This window comes from Nerophis ophidion, linkage group LG04 (genome assembly GCF_033978795.1).
Source record: "Nerophis ophidion isolate RoL-2023_Sa linkage group LG04, RoL_Noph_v1.0, whole genome shotgun sequence".
Lineage (NCBI taxonomy): Eukaryota > Metazoa > Chordata > Actinopteri > Syngnathiformes > Syngnathidae > Nerophis > Nerophis ophidion.
In genome coordinates this window covers 58,397,212-58,423,401 of record NC_084614.1, presented here as the reverse complement: position 1 = coordinate 58,423,401, position 26,190 = coordinate 58,397,212, and the positions used below count along the sequence as shown (strand labels likewise).

The 26,190-nt window shown below is 41.6% G+C and overlaps 1 protein-coding gene across 4 annotated transcripts in view; it reads right to left on the bottom strand.

Annotated features, from left to right (window-relative positions):
• Positions 1-26,190, bottom strand: part of cadm2a (cell adhesion molecule 2a) — a 602,573-nt gene that overhangs the window by 136,757 nt on the left and 439,626 nt on the right. For all 4 annotated transcript variants that reach the window (XM_061898582.1, XM_061898583.1, XM_061898585.1 and 1 more), the window contains one exon: positions 15,821-15,970. In XM_061898582.1, coding sequence (XP_061754566.1) covers positions 15,821-15,970 — 150 coding nt within the window. The remainder of the gene's footprint in view (positions 1-15,820; positions 15,971-26,190) is intronic.

Here is a 26,190-nt window from a genome sequence, read left to right as displayed (position 1 = left end):
GATGGATTATTCTGCTTCAAGGAGTTCATTTTAACGGACCTAACCCAGGGGTCAGCATCCCGCGGCTCTTTAGTGCCACCCTAGTGGCTCCCTGGAGCATTTTTAAAAAATGTATGAAAATGGAAAAAGATGGAGGAATTTTTTATTTTTTTTGTTTTAGTATGTTTTTTGTTTGAGGACAAACATGACACACACCTTCCCAATTGTTAGAAAGCCCACTGTTTAATATGTTTGTGTGTATGCTTCACTGATGAGACTATTTGGTAAACATAATTTTGTCGTACTATATTTTGCCGGTTCTTGAACTCACCATAGTGTGGACTGTAATGCAACAGTTTGTTTACATGTAAAGTCTTTCACTCGTTCTTTGTCTCATTTTGTCCACCAAATGTTTTATACTGTACATGAATACACAAAAGTGCGCTCTGTTGATATCGTTGACTTGTTGGAGTGGTAATCAGGCCTATTTGGTCAGTGCATGACTGCAAGGTAACCAATGCTAACATGATATTTAGGCTAGCTGTATGTACATTTTGCATCATTATGCCTCATTTGTCGGGAAATTTGAGCTATTTTAATATCCTTTACTTGTATCCTCTTTGTATATCATTTATATTTGTATGTCTCACGACACATTATCTGTATGTAATATTGGCTGCACCTCAGATAGTTGTTTGTGTGCCATGTTGTTCCAGATCACAGCAAACTTTACCTAGCTTGCCAAAGATGGTACTCAATCTATTAAAATAATACAGGCTGCCGTTTCCTTTAACTTGGACACACACATATTAAAAATTAAAAGCCATTACAAGTCAGTAATTTCCAGGAGTTAACTCACCTTCTGAGTAGCCTCTGCTTTACTAATGGTTTATATTGTTTATTTTGCTAGTAAGCTATTATAACTAGTATAGGCACTTACGTCAAGTGTTGCCTTCATTATAACACTTATATAAGGCTTTTCAGTTTTTTGCAGCTCCAGAGACATTTTTTTTTTGTATCTCTTTCAACATTTTTCTTTTCACCAAATTCTAACCCTATCACCTAAATATTGCAGCAGAAATCAAGCCATCAGACCAGACATTTTCCCTGACATCTGTAATTGTCCAATTTTGGTGAGACCATGTGGATTGCTGCTGCAATTTTGTGCCTTTATCTGCCAGGAGTGACACTTAGCACGGTGTTTTGCTGACACAGCTCATCTTCTTCAAGACGAGGCTTGACCCAACCGAGCCATTCTGCCGGGACCTCTGCCATGGACCGGATATTTCACCAGAGAACTTTCTGTCACAGAATGTTTTCGCAGTTTTAAACAATTTTCCGTAAACCAGCGAACTCCGGCACCAACAGCACAACTTTAATAAACTTTTTTGACCATTTTGAAGTTGGTTTTATGCATTATTGCATGGGTGTCAAACTCTGGCCCGCAGGCCAAATCTGGCCCACCGTGTAATTTAATTTGGCCCTTGAGGCGATATCAATTTAGCATTAGAGCTGGCCCGCCGGTGTAATAAAGCGTCGGTGCCGCTGTTACACCGCATTCACCGCTAATACTCATACTTGCCAACCCTCCTAATTTTCCCGGTAGACTCCCGAAGTTCAGTGCCCATCCCGAAAATCTCCCGGGGCAACCATTCTCCCGAATTTCTACCGATTTCCACCTGAAAAACTATATTGGGGGCGTGCATTTGAGGCACTGCCTTTAGCTTTCTCTACAACCTGTCGTCACGTCCGCTTTTCCTCCATACTAACAGCGTGTCACATAATATTTGTGGCTTTTACGCACACACACACACACACACACACACACACACACACACACACACACACACACACACACACACACACACACACACACACACACACACACACACACACACACGCACAAGTGAATGCAAGGCATACTTGGTCAAGAGCCATACAGGTCACACTGAGGGTGGCCGTATAAACAACTTTAACACTGTTACAAATATGCACCACACTGTGAACCCACACCAAACAAGAATGACAAACACATTCCGGGTGAATATCCGCACCGTAACACAACAAAACAAATACCCAGACCCTCTTGCAGCACTAACTCTTCCGGGAAACTTCCAGCAAACTGACCAATAACTAACGTTTTATTCATGCATTTTCTCTTGCTACTTCAAGGCTTGAATGTTTGGTTCATTCATTATTGTTATTTTATTTTCAGATGTATTATTAGCCTGAAGAAAAAAATTTTATATTTACCTCAGAAGATTGCAAATAGAAAAAAAGGCATAACATTTTTATTTAAATTTTATTTGATATGCAATTGATATTTCTTCAATTATTATTATTATCATTATTTGAAACTGGATTTTGCATGTCACTAAAGTTATATAAGCCTTGCTTGTTCAATATTTAATGCATAACTTGTTTGGGTTCCTATTAAAAGGTTAATTTGTTCAACCTTGGCCCGCGGCTTTGTTCCGTTTAAAATTTTGGCCCACTTTGTATTTGAGTTTGACACCCCTGCATTAAAGGCATATTCTTCAATTGCTAGCATCTATTTGTGTTATTATCATGTATGGTAATATTGTGTATGTGTGAACTCCATTGTAAGACTGTTCTTTTTTATTTTAACATACAATATATGCTCTTCATCTGGCTGAGGCGTTTATTTCTCTAAATCACATAGAGTAGGCGGCGCTCATTGGTAGCAGACAGCAACTAGAGAAAGTCTTTGATTTTCAAAATCTGAAAATCATATAAAACAATTTATAAAACATTAATTTTGATTTAGAACAAACCAGGAAAGAAAACAACACATGCTCATTTTGAAATAATTATATTGCACAACACACCACAACTCACCCTATGTTGTAATAGCGCTAAGGCTCAGACTGTTCAGTCTGCATTAAGACTAGGGCTGGGCGATATGGCCTTTTTTTAATATCTCGATATTTTTAGGCGATACACGATATATATACCGATATTTAGCCTTAACCTTGAATGAACAATTGACACATATAACCACAGCAGTATGATGATTCTATGTGTCTACATTAAAACATTCTTATTCATACTGCATTAATATATGCTCATTTTAAACTTTTATGCAGTGAAGGAAATCACAACTAAGGCAATTGACCAAAACTGTATTTATTAAACAGTTATTAAGCAGTGGCACAAACATTCATGTCAGTTCAAAACAGAAAGTGTAAGAATGTAGGAGACATTTTAAAACAAGCTATGAGTGTACTTTTGTGCATGATGTCACTAAGATGACATATCAAAATAACGCTAAAATGAAGTGAGCTTTTTGTAAAGAACGTCACTACAATAGTTTTAAATTAATAAAGTGCACTTTTGTGCATGATTTTGCGGGCATGTGGCACTGAATGGAGATGTTGACATGCGGAGTAAGCACTCTTCTTTCTATAGCAGGTGACTTTTTTAAATTATGCTACATATTAGCAGTGATGCTACTTTTTGTAGCAACGCTTCTGCCCCACACTTGACAAATTACGGTTGTCAGTTGGACATATTCCCAATGAAGCCAAACCACCACCAGACGATGGACCCCCTGCTGTTTTTCTTGGGAATTAATTCTTCCTTCATTTGTTACCAGATTTGCACCTTCTTTCTCTCGTATTACCACTTGCACGGCTCCGCTAGCGTTACAGCTGACGTCAGCCAGTCTGCTACCTCTCTGCTCCGCGAGGGCGTATACGTATGTGACGCATGGCGTGACAGTATGTAATGTATGTCAGAAGGTGTGCTTGCTGTCTGTGAGAAGGAGACACAACAGGGTGTGAAGAGCCTGTTGTATAATGCCCGCAGCAAAAAGCAACTGCATGAGGACGTATACTCGAATATCACGATATAGTTATTTTCTATATCGCACAGAGACAAACCCGCGATATAGTGAGTGTATCGATATATCGCCCAGCCCTAATTAAGACCACAAACTAGTTAATAATTAACCGTACAGCAAATGTTACACACAAGTTTCACCTTCTTTCTAGTACAGTTAAACCTATGTTGTTGAGTTAATCTCTTCAGAAAATAACACATCATGGAGCCAAATAAGGTTGCAGCATACAGTAATAGTCCATTCAAAGTCAACGTGAGCCTTAGAGTTGTTCACGAACAAAGTGATACAAGCACACAGACGATGTTTGTGCTTTCTTGACAATACCATGAGTACCAGCACTGAGATGGTGACAAACACTATAGAGCTCAAGAAAGAACCTCAATTTACGAAGCGCTTATTGTATTACTTCTTGGATTTACGATCCAAAGGCCGGATGAAAATATGATTTAGTGTATGAACCTTGTTTCAGAGTACAAACGTTTCATCCACCCATTGTGTGCCTCGCAGTGCAGCCATCTTGTGCCCGGCAGCACAGCCATTGGGGTCGGGCTGATTGATCTCCGGTGCTCATTCAGCCAGCACTACAGTGCAGCTCTTACTGTAGCTATTGTGCTAATTGCTAGTCCATGTGTTTTTTAAATGTTTTTTTAGCCTTTAACAACAGATTTCTATTTTTTTATAGCTCAATATTAGGCTAGAAAAAAAAAACATGCAATCTTTGGAACGTTCAGGAAGTTTCTACAGCATTGTCGATACTGCCTTTACTGACTACAGGACGTATGTATGTTTCACTCACAACATTTTTAGGAAATTAGTTTTTTCCCATCTACTATCCCGCACCGTACAATAAACCACGTTGTTAAATGAGTTATTTACACAGAAATATTTTGTAAATGTTTAATTACATGCCTTAATTGTTTCCAAATGGTGCCTGTTACACGGCAGTAAAACGGCTGATCAAACTAAACTGAAGTCATCATTATGGACTCACTAGCTACCGAAGCAAGCTCTCCAATCAGCTAAACGGACTCAATAAGTCCAAGGTGACGTTTCAGTGAATTAATGAAACTGACTCGGGTCTCTGCCTCTGTAATCTTGGACATTAGAGAGTTCCACATTTCCAAACCGTCGGGAGAGATGTTCTGGTATTCCTCGTCCTCAGAGGAATACCAAGGCAAGGGGGCTACAGTTTCCTTTCCTTTAGGATTCTTCTTTTGTCATTTTCTGCGAAGAACACGTGTCCGATCTGTTGTCTGACTGATCGGCAGCCCCAGATATGAAGCATTTGGCGAAAAGAGGATTGGGATTGCCAAATTTTGGCTGTGAGTGAGTTCAAGCGGTCTGCCCCTCGCTTCGACCCAGTTGAGGAATCCGTGGGTCCTGGATGTCTTGATGTCTTTGGCGGGCCAAACCCACTGAGGTCGGCTTCCGCTGGCGTGGATAGGCTTAAGTGTAAAGATTGCCGTTGTAGCTAGACGGAAGGGAGTAGACTGGGACGCCTTCGCCATCGGGTCCCTTAATTCCAACTCTAGTCCTCCTCGCTCAAGCAGCAGAGACCCTCGGCCTCCAACGCCTCCAGCTGTCGCCGGTTCCACTCCTATTGTCCCTCGAACGAGAGGTCACCCTTCGAATCGCTTGACGGTTGGTCCATTCTGTTCTATGCTAGCATGTTGTGAAGTGTTTGAAATTCCAATAACGCGGAGAACCTCAGGCAGTATGCAGGTAAGATGTTTCTTTGGGTGGGGGGGCGTGGCCTGTGGACCTGCAGCGGAGCGGGGTGTGCCAGGACCTACTTCGAGATCAGCGACAGGTACGTAGATGGCCCACCTGGGCACGTTTATCAAATCACCTGTCACTTTGTTAAAGACATCAGGCGGGAAGGAGGGAGTGGTTGTTGATTGTGGAGAGCCAAGAAGAACACAAGCACGAGCGAGAGAGAGACAGTGACAGAAACTGATGGCTGAAAAGCAACAGAAAGAACATTTAGTGAAAAAAAAACATTGTTCTCAAAGATGAACGAGGCTGTCATGTCCGTTTTTGGTGGTCTGAAGAACCCGGAGGAGCAAGACCTCCACAGTTTCTTTATTTCAATTAACGAGGACACGTAACACAACTTAGGTGCTCAGCGTGGCATGATGATTAGCATAGTGAAACCAACAAAATCAACAAAACACAGTCGCGTGTAACGAACTGTCCAGCACTCAAGCCTGGTGGAGACAGATATAAAAACGGGGACTGATTAGTGATAAGGATGGGCAACCGGTGTGAGTCCCAAGTGTCCAACTAGAAACCGGTGGGAAGCCAGCGTACCTAGCAATGGAAAGTGAACAAAGGAGCCGCGTGGTGCAAGGAACAAAAACAATACACTAAACTCAGGGGAATAATATAACAAAAACAACCTGGTGCAACAGATCATAACAACGATAGCACATATTAATATGCATGAAAACACTCCTACAGACATGACACATAGGACGGTCAAGTAAGTATGAATTGTTTTAGTTACATTGTAAAACTTACAAACTGTCATGATTCGTGGTTCGGATCATGTTTTTGTATTTTCTGTAGGTTTTGGAATCCTTTAGTTCCTGTTTGTTTTGGTTGCCATGGTTAATCAATGAGTTCACCTGTCTCTGATTAGTGCTCGCCCGCTCACCTGCTTCCCGAGCACTAATCAGAGGCAGTATTTAAGCTTGTCTTTGCCAGTCAGTCGGCCTGGCATCATTGATCTTTTCATGCTCTGTTTATAGTGGTATTCTTGCTTTTGCTCTTGTCATGTTTCATGCCATGCCAAGTAAGTTTTTGTTTATTCATGCCATAGTTAGTGTCTTTTTTTTCTTGTCCATAGCTAGGTCTAAGTTGTTTTCTCGCCTTGTGCGCCTTTTTGTTGGTTCCTTTTTTTCGGTCAAGATTAAATCATGTTTTTATCTGCAAGCTTTGTCCCGAGTAGTCCGTCTGCTTTCCTGGGAGAACGACCCCGCAGCAAGCTGCGACCCCTTCATGACACAAACGTTGCTTGGAGTGATTAATGAAGAATCCATACGAGTTGCAACGCTACAGATGACTAGAAGACAGAACGGCACTTGTGCTTCCGGTTGAAAGCACTATAAAGAAGGAGACACTGTAGACGTTTACCCCGCAGCACTTACAATGAAAAGATGGCTCTGTTATGCCAAATTTCTTCCCCCCTACAAAAACCTTCCCCCCGGAAGAAATTTGGCATGACAGCCCCTCCAATGCCTGAAGGACCCCAATGAGGGCGTGACAATACCAAGTTATATGACTCTTAAGGGTTACAGCTGCAAAATTAGCAAAGCAAAAATAGCTTGACAGGTTAGAATGCTGGAATGCTAATATTTTTCCTCACCGCTAAGTGTTACAGCTGCAAAATTAGCGAAACAAAAATAGCTTGAAAGGTTAGCAAGCTGAAATGCTAATATTTTTTCCTCACCGTTATTTTTCACCTATGACAATCAGCCAATTATAATGCTTTTAAAACAGGCAGCTGTGTGGGCTGCTTTAAGGTCCTTCCACCCTCATTGGGGTCCTTCAAGTAGTTTCTTCCGGGGGGAAGGTTTTTGTAGGGGGTAAGAAATTTGGCGTGACAGCTCCATAACACTTACAATAACACACCTCTTCAGTGTCTGTTGAAAACTATTTGTTGAATTCAATACCCCGCATTCTGCCCCTATGCAGCTGAGATAGGCTCCAGCACCCCTCTCGACCGGGAAAGGGACAAGCCGTAGAAAATGGATGGATGGAAAACCTGATGGCCGTTAGCAAATACAAATCCATAAGTTAGCCGCATTGTTTTATAAGCCGCAGGGTTTAAAGCATAGGAAAGAAGTCGCGGTTTATAATCCTGAATGTTACTGTACATTGTTTGATTTTTCATACAACTCAGTTTTATCAGCAATTCTGGGATGGAATAATATTGGAAACCGACAGTACATTATGTCCTTGTCCTCAATCCCTTTTATTAGACCAGTATACCGAATGTTGTCATAATGGAAAAAAAACTGACTTGAACTCAGCAAAAGTACACAAAAAGCCACACTGGTGGTTGTGGTGTAGATTTGAGCAAACAGTGTGCCTGCCCCTAATCCTCATCTTCTTCCCAACAGGCAGAAAGCAACATTAATCTGGAAGCCACTGCGTTCACAGGCGCTTGCAGCTCAAACATCTTCTCACACCGCCTTTGGCACTTTGGAAACACTCGGCATCTCAGCGCGCCCATCAGCATGTGCATGAGAAATGGCACGATCAGCGAGACAACATCCCCTCGCCCTAAAAACACACACAAGGCTAAACCCCCCTAAAAACTGCCATGCAATAGCGGGGTCTCAGTTGTCAGTTGTGGGCTGATAATAGGAGCGACTTCCTGGGCTTTTTCATTTCCAATCTCACAGCTCCGCATTGGAAATGCCACAGAATACACCCCCGAACCAAACCCCCTACCTCTCGCTCCTCGGGCGATATAGAACAACCCACAGAGCACATCAACTGTTGAATTTGATGTTCAGTCCTTCTTTATTTTTTTCATTTTTTTACAGCTGCTCTGACTGAGGCTCTAGGAAATTTGCTTGTGCATGCAGTCAAAAAAAAGTGCAGAGAAAGGCACACACAAGCAAAACACACAAAACAGACACGCCAGCCAGTGGGCAGCCGGTGTGAGAGAGAGGATAATGGAAGAAAAGCGTGTAAATCCCATATGTGCTTAATCCAGACACTTACAAGAGAGTGTGATTCATACTCTATTACACTCCACTAATGGTGCAGTGAGACGCCGCGGCACAAAATCAGTCAGCGGGTCTGCACCCGCAAAATAACATCCATGAATCCTCTTTACGGGAACTTAACCGAAGAGAGAGTAAAAGGTCAGGAATAAACCTTTTCTACTTATTAACCATTAAAACATTGAGCTGCGCCCACATGTTGGAATGCATTTCAGTCGTTGTCTTTGAGTAATGCACAAAAAGATGGTGGATTTTTGAGTTTTTAGTTAGAAACACACAGTGAGAGTTCAAAGCTTTCTTAGCTTTTTTACAATATATACCATATTTTTCAGACTATAGAGCGCACTGGTTTATATGCCGCACCCATTAAATGTTTTTCCTTATATTAACAGCACTGGATTATAAACCGCAGATATACAGTGGGGCAAACAAGTATTTAGTCAGCCACAGATTGTGCAAGTTGTCCCACTTAAAATGATGACAAAGGTCAGTAATTTTCATCATAGGTACACCTCAACTGTGAGAGACAGAGAATCCAGGAATTCAAATTGTAGGAATTTTAAAGAATTTATTTGTAAATCATGGTGGAAAATAAGTATTTGGTCAACCATTCAAAGCTCCCACTGATGGAAGGAGGTTTTGGGCCAAAATCTCAGGATACATGGCCCCATTCATTTTTTCCTATTACGGATCAATCGTCCTGTTCCCTTAGCAGTAAAACAGCCCCAAAGCATGATGTTTCCACCCCCATGCTTTCCAGTAGGTATGGTGTTCTTGGGATGGAACTCAGTATTCTTCTTCCTCCAAACACGACGAGTTGAGTTTGTACCAAAACATTCTAGTTTGGTTTCATCTGACCACATGACATTCTCCCAATCATCTGCTGTATCATCCATGTATCCATTTTGGTATTAACTGGATGGATGCGTACTAGAGTTCTGTCATTGTAGTACCCCCCTGCCCCCAAGAGAGGAGTTGTACAGTCTAAAGGCGTGTGGGACAAAGGAGTTTTTTTAGTCTATTAGTCTGTTAGTCTGTCATATGAGCTATTTATCAAGAAATATTCTGTAAATAAACATTTACAGAATATTTCTTGTTTTTAAACAGTCTCTGTAACACGGCAGTAAAATGGATGATCGAACAAAACAGAAGTCATTGTCATTGACCCACTAGCTGCGGAAGCTAGCTCTCCAATCGGCTAAACTGACTCAATAACTCCACGGAGACATTTTGGTGAATTTACTGAGGAATTTGTGAAGCTTGCATCATTACATTACAATAGCACGTACAAATATGCATGAAAACAGTCCTACAGATATCTCTTACCAACATTGCTTGGAGTTATGAATGAATACTCAATACGAGTAGAAACACTACGGATGATTAGAAGACTGAACGGCACTCTACTTCTACTACTTCTACTTTACTAAGGTGGAAATGGAAGGAGTGAGCGAACACGTCCAAAAGATAGCGCCATTGCACATACAATCATCCCCAGAGTAATTGCTTTTTTTTTTTTTAAAAACACACAAACAAATAGTTTTATTACGGACATCAGCGAAGAAAAATCGGTGAATTAGTCGGACCGTTTTATAAGCCGCAGGGTTCAAAGTGTAAGAAAAAACACTGCCACCGTTTTTAAAGTATATATTTAGCACTTACTGATCGTTCCTTCTTTTACATGAACAGGGATTACAAGGTAGAACTAATCTTTGAGGCAATCAGAGCGTGGAAAGGGTATATTTAAAGTGGTAGACCGCAAACAGCGCATGTACTGTACAGTGGTAACTCAACTTGCCAGCTTAATTGGTTCCATGAAAATATCTTGTATTAATTTAGCTGGAGCTTTGTTTTTGTTTTTAGCCTTTTTACGGAATTGCTCTAGTTTTGCTCGCTCAATATGAGGCCAGAGGAAGCAAAGGCCTTGCGATGTGTGGCTTAAAACTTTGGTCCCCAACCACCGGATTGGTACCGGGCCGCAGAAGAATTATTTATTTATTTTTATTTTATTTTAAATAAATTTTTGTATTTATTTATATTTTTGTATTTTTTTATTAAATCAACAGAAAAAACACAAGATACACTTACAATTAGTGCACCAACCAAAAAAACCTCCCTTTTCATGACAAAAAACCTCCATTTTTCATGACAAAGAAAAAAAAACAAAAAAACTAAACTACTTATCAAGCGTTAACCAGTTCGCAGCTACAAAAAGGTTAGGGACCACTGGCTTAAAACATTCAGGAGGCATCTGCAGCGTTGTCGACACTGCCATTCACCTCCCCCTCCTTTCCGCTGCAAGCCAAGAAGATTAACTGACAAGTTATAGTGGATTCAATATTTTATTCCTAACCATTTAGCAACCTGGCTTAAAACATCCAATGAACTGTGAGTGCACCACAGGGCTAGTGACGGTGTGTGTGTGTGTGTGTTGGCAGGGCGGCTGCGAAGGAGGAGTTACTAAGCAGTAAGCAACTAAGCTAGCTGTTGTTGTTTAAAAGGAAGTTGATCTATCACTCCTTGTTATGTTTGTTACGTATATAGTACTGTGTAGTGCTTTATATTGTGTTCAAAGTGTACAAACTTGAACTAAAACTGTCTGGAAGTCATTATTCATGATTTTGTACTTCAATGTACAAACTGTTCGATTTACAAACCCTGTTGAAGAACCAATTAGGTGTGTAAATCGAGGTTACGCTGTACAGTACTAGTTGTTGTTTCTTTCATGTTTGAACGAATCGGTGCTGTTTACATCAAATGTGACTTGACTTGACCTTCTAAATATGGCTGTTCTCTGCCATCCAGAGTAGGAAAACGAAGGTTAATGTGTGCAAATGAGTGCAAGAGAGTCCAGAAGCACGACAGCTTCCAGCTTTTTACCAACACACTGACAGTAAACAATGATGCATCACATGATGCCGCCACACGAGACCAGGTCTGTGTGCGTTATGTTCAGGTCGAATTGGACCATGGTTGTTTTCTCAAGATGCAGGACAGGCAGCGTCAGCAGCAACTTGCAGATAAGAGGCTTTTAATTCATTACACCGGCAACATACACAAGTTTAGCTACTTAACTACGCATGATAAACGGGAGCAAAAGATTGTAGCGTGAAGCTAAAATACCAAATAGTAGCTGAGGCAGAACCAAAATAACAATCGCCAGAGGCGAACAACCTGAATGGAAAATGCACCTGTCGCGATTAGCGAATAAAAATCCCGGCAAGGACTGGTGGGATGAAACCGGTATAAGAAGGAACGTGATTAGTGGCGGCAGCAGGTGGAGACACCAATCACCAAACAGAAACAGGTGTCAAAATCAGGCCACCTAGCAACAAGTAGGGTAAGCAAAAGAGCACTGACAACAGAGCAGAACAACAGCGTGTCCAAAATGTGACGCAAACTTTCCCTATAGGGTGGCGTATGGAAGTAAAGAAAGGAACAAAAAAATCTGCCCTAGACAATTTCAAACATATCATCCATCCATCCATTTCAACCCCTTGTACCGTTCGGGGTCGTGGGGGGTCGCTGGAGCCTATCTCAGCTGCATTCGGGCGGAAGGTGGTGTACACCCTGGACAAGTCGCCCTCTCATCGCAGGGCCAACAAAAATAGACAACATTCACACACTAGGAGCCATTTAGTGTTGCCAATCAACCTATCCCCAGGTGCATGTCTTTGGAAGTGGGAGCAAGCCGGAGTACCCGGAGGGAACCCACCCAGTCACAGGGAGGACATGCAAACTCCACACAGAAATATCCCGAGCCCGGCATTGAACTCAGGACTACTCAGGACCTTCGTATTGTGAGGCACATGCACTAACCCCTGTTCCACCGTGCTGCCCCAAACATATCATAGCTCAAAAATTTGATATTTTTACGAACAATACGGTAATGTATATGATTAACAGTAAGACACTCAATGCAATAGTAGAGGCCATTATAGCCACACTCATAGGCAGAAACAAAAGTGGGGGCAACAGTGTAAAAATAAGGTCCTCTACGGTTGCCATGGCAGCAAATGGTCTCACTGTAAGGCCTCACACAAGGGCCACAGCAATAGTTACACATGTGCAACATCATAAGAACCTATACTATAATAGCTCTCTGAACCACATTAGAAAAAGCTGCAAATACATACATACACATACTTTACAGCAGGAGTGAATGAAAGAATGCAGAGGGGCCACTTAAATACGTGTTTTCCATTAAGAGTCTGATCCACTAAAGGTTTGCGTGTAGTGAAACGCATGTAACGTTTATCTTCTAAACTTGTGCGCAGAGTATTGCGTCACTCTCAAGTGAGAAAGATAAGAAACGCAGTCCATTTTGTCCTGAAGAATATGCGTGCTGATCATCAGAACACTCACAACACTAGGAGGAGAAAGTGCCAATGCAGTTACTTAGCACACGCAGTGTGATTTATCAAAGTCCACGCTGTTCTGCGGCCCCTGTTTTGCGTCTTTATTTAGCACATTGTGAAAGGACGTGCAAATTGGCAGTTGCGCAGAAATGGCTGTAACTTATATTGTCAGCATATATGGAGTATCAAAAATAATATTTTAGACATTTCTTACCGATTTAGCAATATGATTTTGTATTTTTTTAGTTAATGGATGACTTAAAAGGCTTGATTTTTGCACCACTTATCAATTGTACACAACTACTAATCGTACACACAAGTTTATAGCTTCCACACTCTGGTATTTGGATCTTAGTATATCAGACCCTAAATATATATATGCAGTTGAGGTCAAAAGTTTACATACGCTTGTCATGGCAGTCTTGAGTTTCCAATAATTAAGTACAACTCTTATTTTTTTATGATAGATTGATTGGAGCACATACTTGTTTGTCACAAAAAACATTCATGAAGTTTGGTTCTTTTATGAATTTATTAAGGGTCTACTGAAAATGTGACCACATCTACTGGATTAAAAGTATACAAACAGCATTGTTAATATTTGATCATTATTTAAGTTAATATTATGTCTTTTGGGAAATTTCACTGCAATAAGGAGCTTTTGGTAGCCATCCACAAGCTTCTGGCAAGCTTCTGATTTAATTTTTGACCACTCCTCTTGACAAAATTGGTGCAGTTCAACTAAATGTGTTGGTTTTCTGACATGGACTTGTTGCTTCAGCATTGTCCACACGTTTGCGTCAGGACTTTGGGAAGGCCATTCTAAAACCTTAATTCTAGCCTGATTTAACAGGCTAGAATTGAGTCCTGACTTAAATCAGAATTATGTCCTGAATTAAACGTCTACATGTATAAATCCTGACTTAAACGTGTAGACAATGCTGAAGAAACAAGTCTAGAAAACCAACAAATTTAGCTGAACTGCACTAATTTTATCAAGAGGAGAGGTCAAAAACTCAACCAGAAGCTTGCCAGAAGCTTGTGGATGGCGACCAAAAGCACCTTATTGCAGTGAAACTTGCCAAGGGAAATGTAACCAAATATTAACATTGCTGTATGTATACTTTCGACTGAGCAGATTTGGTCACATTTTCAGTAGACCCATAAAAAATTCATTAAAAAACCCAAACTTTATGAATGTTTTTTGTGACCAACAAATATGAGCTCCAAACACTAAGTGTTGTAGAAATTATTGGAAACTCACAACAGTCATTATGTTCTTTACAAGTGTATGTACACTTTTGACCATAACTGTACATACAGTGGGGCAAAAAAGTATTTAGTCAGCCACCGATTGTGCAAGTTCTCCCACTTGAAATGATGACAGAGGTCTGAAATTTTCATCATAGGTACACTTCAACTGTGAGAGACAGAATGTGAAAAAAATCCAGGAATTCACATTGTAGGAATTTTAAAGAATTTATTTGTAAATTATGGTGGAAAATAAGTATTTGGTCAACCATTCAAAGCTCTCACTGATGGAAGGAGGTTTTGGCACCAAAATCTCACGATACATGGCCCCATTCATTCTTTCCTTAACACGGATCAATCGTCCTGTCCCCTTAGCAGAAAAACAGCCCCAAAGCATGATGTTTCCACCCCCATGCTTCACAGTAGGTGTGGTGTTCTTGGGATGCAACTCAGTATTCTTCTTCCTCCAAACACGACGAGTTGAGTTTGTACCAAAATGGATACATGGATGATACAGCAGAGGATTGGGAGAATGTCATGTGGTCAGATGAAATCAAAATAGAATTTTTTGGTACAAACTCAACTCGTCGTGTTTGGAGGAAGAAGAATACTGAGTTGCATCCCAAGAACACCACACCTACTGTGAAGCATGGGGGTGGAAACATCATGCTTTGGGGCTGTTTTTCTGCTAAGGGGACAGGACGATTGATCCGTGTTAAAGAAGGAATGAATGGGGCCATGTATCGTGAGATATTGAGCCAAAACCTCCTTCCATCAGTGAGAACTTTGAATGGTTGACCAAATACTTATTTTCTACCATAATTTACGAATAAATTCTTTAAAATTCCAACAATGTGAATTCCTGTCTTTTTCTTTCACATTCTGTCTCTCACAGTTGAAGTGTACCCATGATGAAAATTACAGACCTCTGTCATCATTTTAAGTGGGAGAACTTGCACTTTTTTGCCCCACTGTATGTACACTTTTGACCATGACAGTACATATGCTAAAAAAACTATTTGTTTGCAAATTATGATTCCAGGCATATCACTGAAGATGTGTCCAGAGGCATCAGTAGATGTATGTACACAGTTTGCAAAGCTATTTGGAAAAAAAAAAGTTACCTTAGCTTTTGTGTTAAAGGTGAAAAAGAAAATAGTTGTTAGTGTTAAATGTAATCAATATTAAATTATCCATCCATCCATTTTTTACCGCGTATTCCCTTTGGGGTTGCCGGGGGCACTGGTGCCTATCTCAGCTACAATCTGGCGGAAGGCGGGATACACCCTGGACAAGTCTCTACCTCATCGCAGCTTATTAAATCATTAGATAATTATTAATGCATTCATTTAAATAAAAAATAAAAAGCTGCAAGCTAAAAATAGCCCCTGGGTCACACTTTGGACACCCCTGGTTTATAAGCACTGCCCATCAAAACAGAGCATTAATATTTTTTGTTAACAATAATCATTGAAATAATAACAATCTGTGTTTTATTTGTTGAATAATGTCATGACACACAAATATAAAATATAGAATGTTCAATATTGATTCTTTCTTAAGCCAGGTGTGTGTGTGTGTGTGTGTGTGCACATGTCAAACACAAACAGTCTTGTCTCCATGCATCTCCTCACCTTTCTTGTCGCCAAAGAAGAGGGTCTGCTGTGCCGGGTTGGACCACTGGAGGGAGGTGTTGTCGTTGTACTCCACACGGCAGGTCATATTGGCCGTCCCGCCCCCTGTCACGGTGACATTCTGCACCAGAGGGTACTGACCGCTGACACCTGCAACAGGAGAAGCACGTGTGAGACCCAATCAACGCCATCATCATCGGTGTTATTTGGCCATGTTGTGATGAAGAGCGGTGGGCATATGTTTCCTTTTTTTTTTCCCTGTTGGTCGACATACATAGATATGTACGTATATGGATACAGCCATTTTAGCTCTGTGTACTGAAATGGACCGTAACATTCGAGGGTGCATTTAGCCCGCGGTAGCGACCCTGAGAGCTTGCTACGCTGAGAGAAAACAAATTAAAAGCTGCTCTCCGAGGACCCGTGTGGGCAATACCTGCATCCTCTGACAGAAACAAAACACCAAGACACGAGACAATTAGGCAATTCACGTGTAAACCCAGTTAAGCTCGGAGGGCTGTGGAGAGGCCCGATGCTTTTCAGCACCACAGACAGCGCCATATGTTGCAAGTGTGTATGTGTTAGCGGGAACACGTAAATAAAAATAAATCCATCCCTGTTCCCATCCCCAGAGGATGTGCTTTAAAGGCTGTGTGGATAAAGGCTTAGGCTAGGAAGATTATTCATCCCTGACTTAACTCTCATCTTCACCCCCCAGGAGAAGCTCATAAAGGGAACACAAATACGGATGGATTATTTTAGAACTGAATTCCATGCCACAGTATTAGATTCAGTTCCTTTACCTTTGTTTGGCATTTAATGACACCCCAATTGAGATCAACAGTACGGAGGGAGGAGAGAGAAGGAGGTGGGGGGGGGGGTGGGGGGGTGCGAGGAGGTAAGTCAAAGAGCACGGGTCATTTCCAGCGTTGATTAAGGCCTCCCAAGGTTAATCATGCACATAAGAGATAGAGGAAAAGAGAAGGAGGAGGAGGAGGAGGAGGAAGCAAATGGATCGGAGCGTGGGGAGGAGAGAATTATGTTTTATTCATGGAAGTTTTGCATGAAGCGTGCTCTGGCCTTGTGATTTACCAGCCACTGTCCTCACTTCTACCTCTCTTTGCACATCACCTACTTTACCCTCATTTTTACGTCAAGTACCTCCCAATGCTACTTCACTTTTTCAGGCCGCCCTGCATTTGTGGAAGTGCATGATGACCCATCTCTCATAAAAATACAAACCCCGTTTCCATATGAGTTGGGAAATTGTGTTAGATGTAAATATAAACGGAATACAATGATTTGTAAATCATTTTCAACCCATATTCAGTTAAATATGCTACAAACACAACATATTTGATGTTCGAATTGATTAACATTTTTTTGTTGTTGCAAATAATCATTAACTTTAGAATTTGATGCCAGCAACACGTGACAAAGAAGTTGGGAAAGGTGGCAATAAATACTGATAAAGTGTAGGAATGCTCATCATACACTTATTTGGAACATTCCACAGGTGTGCAGGCTAATTGGGAATAGGTGGGTGCCATGATGGGGTATAAAAACAGCTTCCCAAAAAATGCTCAGTCTTTCACAAGAAAGGATGGGGCGAGGTACACCCCTTTGTCCACAACTGTGTGAGAAAATTGTCAAACAGTTTAAGAACAATGTTTCTCAAAGTGCAATTGCAACACATTTAGGGATTTCAACATCTATGGTCTATAATATCATCAAAAGGTTCAGTGAATCTGGAGAAATCACTCCACATAAGCAGCATGAACGGAAACCAACATTGAATTACTGTGATATTCGATCCCTCAGACGGCACTCTATCAAAAACGGACATCAATCTCTAAAGGATATCACCACATGGGCTCAGGAACACTTCAGAAAACCACTGTCACTAAATACAGTTCGTCGCTACATTTGTAAGTGCAAGTTAAAGCTCTACTATGCAAAGCGATAGCCATTTATCCACAACATCCAGAAACGCCGCCAGCTTCTCTGGGACAGAGATCATCTAAGATGGACTGATGCAAAGTGGAAACGTGTTCTGTGGTCTGACGAGTCCACATTTCAAATTGTTTTTGGAAATATTGGTCATTGTGTCATCCGGACAAAATGGGAAGCGAACCATCCAGACTGTTATCGACACAAAGTTCAAAAGCCAGCATCTGTGATGGTATGGGGGTGCATTAGTGCCCAATGCATGGGTAACTTACACATCCGTGAAGGCCCCATTAATGCTAAAAGTTACATACAGGTTTTGGAACAACATATGCTGCTATCTAAGCGCCATCTTTTTCATGGACGCTCCTGCTTATTTCAGCACGACAATGCCAAGCCACATTCAGCACGTGTTACAATAGCATGGCTTTGTAAAAAAAGAGTGCGGGTGCTTTCCTGGCCCGTCTGCAGTCCAGACCTGTGTCCTATCGAAAATGTGTGGCGCATTATGAAACGTAAAATACGACAGCGGAGGCCCCGGACTGTTGAACGACTGAAGCTCTACATAAAACAAGAATGGGAAATAATTCCACTTTCAAAGCTTCAACAATTTAGTTTTCTCAGCTCCCCAAACGTTTATTGAGTGTTGTTAAAAGAAAAGGTGACGTAACACAGTAGTGAACATGCCCTTTCCCAACTACTTTGGCACGTGTTGCAGCCATGAAATTCTAAGTTAGTTATAATTTGGAAAAAAAAACAAAGTTTATGAGTTTGAACATCAAATATGTTGTCTTTGTAGTGCATTCAATTGAATATGGGTTGAAAAGGATTTGCAAATCATTGTATTCCGTTTATATTTACATCTAACACAATTTCCCAACTCATATGGAAACGGGGTTTGTAACAACAGGTAGATAAAACAAGAAGGGAAACATGTCATATTTCTAACCCCCAATTTCCACAGGATGAGGAACGCCAACGATACGTAACCGCCACGGAACGGTGCCGCCATCTGCCGTCCGGCAATCCCCAGCGCCTTTCTTTTGTAGCTCTGCCGTGCAAATGATAAAGTAAACACTGACGTAAACACAGCGTAACGTCTGCATCTTTGCTGTCCATCAATACCCGCAAGCGGGCGCATGTGAGACGGCATAAACTTGATTTGACCCGTGAAAAAGACGACAATATTGCCTTTTTTTTTGTAAGAAGCAACAACACAATCGTAACATTATCGCATGGTACGCTTATGCTACAAGCTATGAGGTTATTAAACCATGACATTGCCTGTATCATTAGTGTGTGTGTAGCGTGTGAAGACTGCATGTGCAATTGATCAACCTACTTTATTTGAAAAAGGATTTTGCATTTATCGACAAACTTTCACCATGGAAACACTCATTTACTGCACCTTCATGTTATTATGCTACCTGTGGTGTTTTGCTATGTTTCAAGACATGCAGCAGACCATTATGTAACACTTTTTCAGGGAATTTTAACGACAGTCCTGCAGTGCATCAACATAACTTACTTTTTCAACACGCTGAAAAAAATAATGATACTAATAAGGATTCATATTTATATAGTGCGGGCTTCACGGTGGGAGAGGGGTTAGTGCGTCTGCCTCACAATACGAAGGTCCTGCAGTCCTGGGTTCAATCCCAGGCTCGGGATCTTTCTAAGTGGAGTTTGCATGTTCTCCCCGTGAATGCTTGGGTTCCCTCCGGGTACTCCGGCTTCCTCCCACTTCCAAAGACATGCACCTGGGGATAGATTGATTGGCAACACTAAATTGGCCCTAGTGTGTGAATGTGAGGGTGAATGTTGTCTGTCTATCTGTGTTGGCCCTGCGATGAGGTGGCGACTTGTCCAGGGTGTACCCCGCCTTTCGCCCGATTGTAGCTGAGATAGGCGCCAGCGCCCCCCAAGACCCCGAAAGGGAATAAGCGGTAGAAAATGGATGGATGGATTTATATAGTGCATTTTTCTAGTCTGTAACATTGAAAACCCATCATTCAATCACTCCACATTCACAAGTTGATGGTGGTAAGCTACATTTGTAGCCACAGCTGCCCTGGGGTATACTGGCGGAAACACATCTGCCAATTCACGCTTATGTCTTGTCCGACCACCACTGAACATTCATACACACTCGCACTAACTGCGAGCAAGTGCTGGAATGACCCAAAATGCATATTGCAAGAAGTTGGTTTTTTTATGTACAACAAACATAAAATAAAACGGCGGGGGACGGCGTGGCGCAGATGGGAGAGTGGCTGTGCCAGAAACCTGAGGGTTCCTGGTTCAATCCCCACCTTCTACCAACCTTGTCACGTCTGTTGTGTCCTTGAGCAAGACACTTCACCCTTGTTCCTGATGAGTGCTGGTTAGGGCCTTGCATGGCAGCTCCCGCCATCAGTGGGTGAATGTGTGTGTGAATGGGTGAATGTGGAAATACTGTCAAAGCGCTCTGAGTTCCTTCAAGGTAGAAAAGCGCAATACAAGGATAACCGATTTACCATTTATCATTTAAAAAAAAAAAAAAAAAAACGCCAGCAGGCACCGAAATGCAACATTTTTTTTGGCCCGTAAGTCGTCCATCAGCTGTACAATTACAAAATTAAATTGCTGAGTAGACCACGGTAAATGCAGTATATGATTACAAGCATACGTAAGATGAAGCTGCAGAGGTGACTTCCTTTCTCACCACTCTCACTAAATAAATAAATAAACACGCAAAGAGTGGGTAAAGTACAGTTTTAGTTTCGATTAATCACACTGCATGCGCTAATTAGTAACAGTAAGAAGGAGATTCACATGGCCCCATTCGTCACAGTTTACCTGACACCTCAAATGTGATAAATTGGGGTGTTTAACTATCCACTTTAGCCGCCAGATGGCAGTGGAGTGTTGACATATTTTGTGGCAAATTCAATTTTTACCACAGCTTCAGTTCCTATGTAGAGTAGCGCTTTCCATGATTTTCAGCTGACTGCATCACACAATGATTAACCCCCCTTTTCAAGTATGGGCCATATGAATCCCTTCCCTGCTGTACATTTTTTCCTCTCAGCATTGAGGCCGTTCTGATGATCAGCATATATTCTGCATATAACTAAATGCAAATTTTCTTTAATTGCGATTGTAATTCGTATTTTGTATATTTTACTCATATAAATGAGTCAATAAGGAATACTTGTCATTAAGTAATAATGATAAGTATTACTTATCATTATTACTTATAATATAAGTAAAAATGATACTTATCATTATTACTTATAATTATTACAAATAATACTATATTATTTGTATTCATATTTTTGACCTCTCAATTTGTAATACTTTGCAAAACGTCCTCACTAGCGAGTCGCGAGTAGGGAAATGATGTCCGTGAATTTTCAGTCATTCACAAGAACGACTGAAAAGATGTTTGAACGTTGTACGGTTAAATAAACGCGGTCAGGTGCTGCGACCAATGCGCAGAGTGAGATCTTGTTATCCCCGTTTAAAGACAGACAAAGAAAACAACACACCGACTTAGCAATTTATCAGTTTTGACTTCATTTTCATTTGTCGTTTAAAACTTTTTACAATGTGAAAGTATAGTGTTTGTTATCCACGGCAGAGGACGCCATTTTTCTGTTTCCTGCAAACACTTTTGATAGGCCAGGAAGCACAGGACTAATTGGGACGGCGTGGGAGTAGTGGAAGAGTGGCCGGGCGAAACCCGAGGGTCCCTGGTTCAATCCCCACCTAGTTTCAACGTCGTGACGTCCGTTGTGTCCTGAGCAAGACATTTCACCCTTGCTCCTGATGGGTGCTGGTTAGCGCCTTGCATGGCAGCTCCCTCCATCAGTGTGTGAATGTGTGTGTGTGTGTGAGTGGGTAAATGTGGAAGTAGTGTCAAAGCGCTATGAGTACCTTGAAGGTAGAAAAGCGCTATACAAATACAACCCATTTATCATTTATTTATAATTATGCTAAATAGGCTCCGAGTCTGCAATGTGAACCACTATACTCCCATTGACCCATTTCCATCACATCCTGTCCTACAAAACAAGCATCTTCTTCAAGTTCTAAAGGTCTTTTAGGCCAGATGACATCCAGGAATCCCCCAGCACGAGCAGACCAGTGGGACCAAAAAGGGCCAAAGGGGCCACAGTGATGGTTTTATTAGAACAATGCACTCCGGCATGTGTGCCTAATTGACCATCTCCGCGAGTTCTCCCTCCTGCCCACCCAGACCTGATTTAAATGTATCTCCTGAGGAAAAGAAAAAAGGTGGCAGCTGCTCTCCTCTGATTTCCATGTCTAAATTTAGATCTATTCTTCAACACGCGTGCTTTCCCCTACTTTCCTTTTCCAGTTCACACGCTCAATTCCCCAGCTGTCTCTCACTATCCCTTCGCTCTCCGTGTGTCAAATTTCCTCTCGGAGTCGATCCCTGAAGGATGCATCGGCAACATTCTTTGTCTCTCATTTTCATATCCTCCCTCCATCCTCGTTCTTTCCCGTCCATTCTGATCCCTGCGCTTCATTGTGCACCGAGAGAAAGGGGGCGGGGTCAGAATAATTTCCTTCATATTTTAAGGCTGAAACGGGTCAACAGCTATCAATGGAAATGCAACGACGTCTTCCAGGATGAAGCTTGTCTGTGTTTCCTCTCTTAGAAACAACCTTTATACTTGCCAACCCTCCCGGATTTTTCGGGAGACTCCCGAAATTCAGCGCCTCTACCGAAAACCACCCGGGACAAATTTTCTCCCCAAAATCTCCCGAAATTCAGGCGGCGCTGGAGGCCACGCCCCCTCCAGCTCTATGAGGACCTGAGTGACGTGTCTGAGAGCGTGTCTGCCCAACGACGTTATAACTGTAGAATGATCGAGGAAGAGTTCTTGGTTTCTTATGTGGGTTTATTGTTCGGCAGTTTCATTAAGTCCTCCCAGCGCAGTAACAACACACAACAACAGCAGTCACGTTTACGTCTACCACACTACCGTAAGGCAGTTCGTCCGCTGTAAACAGCATGTAACACTCTTAAACATGACCATACTGCCATATACTGTACATGCACCACAACACCTCCAGGCAACTTCAACCCTTTACTAATCCTCCTACAAACACATCCCATTTTTCCGGATTGTAAATAACTTAATGTAAATAATCTAATGTATTTGTAATGTATATACTTGTTGTTATGCTATCTGAACTCACTATGTTCTCTGCTCACTGTACATATCCTACTAAGTAAGACCTACACTGTTTCAATGTCCATTTATCTGTTGATGCAATTGTTGATGACTGAAGTACTGATATCAACCAAAGCTCCTCATCCCACCCCCCGGATTGTGAATAATTCAATATATATACTATGATGATTTACTTGTGGGATAACTGTATTATGCTGATAGTATATATTTGTACCATGAATTGATTAACGTGGACCCCGACTTAAACAAGTTGAAAAACTTATTGCGGTGTTATCATTTAGTGGTCAATTGTACAGAATATGTACTGGACTGTGCAATCTATTGATAAAAGTTTCAATCAATCTACTTTAGAAAGTGCAGTGCACAACTGCGCACACAACAACTGTAAATATACTCCTCCCCTCTTAACCACGCCCCCTCCCCACCCCCGACCACCCCCCTCCAGCTCCCGAAATCGGAGGTCTCAAGTTTGGCAAGTATGACAACCTTTAACCTTCTAAATGAGCCAATCGTTAAAATGGAACCCCCCTTCGCCATCGTCCATTTCCTTACCGACAACCACTTGGACTCCTGCCTCCCAACCACTCATTACATCCCAGCCACCACAATGCTGCATCCGGAATGTTTTTCCATACACGACAACGGCCTGCTAAAAGTATAAAGCCAAGTAGCACACAAGTATTACTCATAAGACAGAATTACAGATGCTTCTCTACTGACCTTTCAAGCAGCAGCTGCCGAGTGGCCTAACCTTCCTTATTTGGGCATTCAGGAGGTAGTGAAGAAGAGAGAAGTGCAGCCAGACAGACGGACAGCCTAGAGCTGCTGACCTTTATGTCGGGACCCGAGCTGTACAACCATGATGTATGCTTGGAATACAACATGGAGAAATGGAGGGAAAAGGCACCACAGCTAGGTGTTTGTGGTTGAATCATTTATGGATAGGTATTGTATAACGGATAAACTACAAAAACCTCGACTATGTATATATAATTATTTGGGCTGCGAATCTTTGGGTGTCCCACGAGTCGATTCAATATTGATTCTTTGGGTCACGATTCGATAATTTATCGATTTTTTTCGATTCGATTTGATTCGATTCGATTTGATTCGATTCTCGATTTAAAAACGATATTTTTCCGATTCAAAATGATTTTGTATTAATCCAATACATAGGATTTCAGCAGGATCGACCCCAGTCCGCCAATATGCAAGCAGAGTAGTAGATTTTTAAAAAAAAAAAGCTTTTATAATTATAAAGGACAATGTTTTATCAACTGATTGCAATAATGGAAATTTGTTTTAACTATTAAACGAACCAAAAATATGACTTATTTTATCTTTGTGAAAACATTGGACACAGTGTGTTGTCAAGCTTATGAGATGCGATGCAAGTGTAAGCCACTGTGACACTATTGTTCTTTTTTTAAATTTTTATAAATGTCTAATGATAATGTCAATGAAGGATTTTTAATCTCTGTTATGCTGAAATTATAACTAATATTGATACTGTTGTTGATAATATTCTTTTTTGTTTCAGTACTTTTGGTTTGTTCTGTGTCGTGTTTGTTTCTCCCCTCAATTGCTCTGTTTATTGCAGTTCTGAGTGTTGCTGGGTCAGGTTTGGTTTAGGAATTGGATTGCATTGTGATGGTATTGCTGTGTAGTGGTTTTAAAAATGAGAATCGATTCTGAATTGCTCAACGTATTCGATTCGATTTGTATGCGAATCGATTTTTCCCCACTAATATAAATAGATATACATATATATATATATATATATATATATATATATATATATATATATATATATATATATATAAATATAAAATTATTAGGGGTGTGGGCAAAAATCCATTGTGCGATTCAGAATCGATTCTCTTTTTTTTTTTAAAAATCGATTTATTTTTATTTTTAGGATTTTAAAAAAAAAAAGTTTTTATTTTTTTTATTGTTTTTTATCAATCCAACAAACCACTACGCAGCAATACCATAACAATGCAATCCAATTCCGGCGATGGCGTGAAGGTAGGTACATATTTATTTTACTCATAACAGAAATAAACAAAAGACTAGGATAAAGGCTACAAACTACAAACATGAAACAAAAACACTTCCACTGTGGCATGAATAACAAAAACTTGCACTTTGGCATAAATAACAAAACTTACGTGGCGTGGACAAAATGAACAGCATAGTAAGGCATGAAGCAGAAAATCGAGAGCGTGAAGGAGGTGATGTTGCCAGCCTGACTACCTGGTAACTGTGGCTTGAATAATGAACATGATAAGTGTGAACAGGTGTGGGAAAAAACGAAAGGGGCGTGGCATGAAGACAAGGTGAAAAATAATGAGTTGGCATGGTAACGAAAACAAACCAGGAAGTGCAAAACAGGAACTGAGTGTCCAAAAAACAAAACCGAACATGACCAAAACAAAACATGATCCATAGGCGTGACAGAGCCCTCCGTTAAGGACAGCTCCCAGATGTCCAAAAAAACAAAAACAATACTATGATCGAGAGTCATGGAAGGGCGGGAGGGGTACATGGCGGTGGGTCACCAGACCACGTGTCCCCGAAATCACCGGGGCAGTGTCAGGTGGCGGCGACGCGTAGAGGCCCGCTGCACCTGACGAGGTGGGCGACCCCGAAAGGGCCATATCCCTGGCCGACGAGGAGGTTGGCGCCTTTGGCGTGGCGGACGACCACATAGTGGCCACATCCGTGGCTGAAAAGGAGGCGGACGCGTCGTCATCGTGGCAGGCGGCAGGTCTTGGCGTGGAACTTCAGGCGGAGTGTCTTGGCGTTGTGCGTCAGGCGGCAGGTCTTGGCATGGAGCTGCTACTGGTGGCACTGGAGCTTGGCGTCGTGGAGCTGCGACTGGCGGCACTTGGCATGGAGCATGCACTGGTGCCTGTTGTGGTACAGGCACTTGGACCCTGCGTGGTGCAGGTACTGGAGCTTGACGTGATGTAGCTACCGGAGCTCGGCATGGTGCAGGCACTGGTGCTTGGTGTGGACTTGGTCTTGGTGCTAGCCGTGGACTTGGTGCTAGCCTTGGACTTGGTGCCAGCCTTGGACGTGGACTTGTTACTAGCCTTGGACGTGAACTTGGTGCTAGCCTTGGACGTGGACTTGGTGCTAGCCTTGGACGTGGACTTGGTGCTAACCTTGGACGTGGACTTGGTGCTAGCCTTGGATCTTGACTTGCTGCTA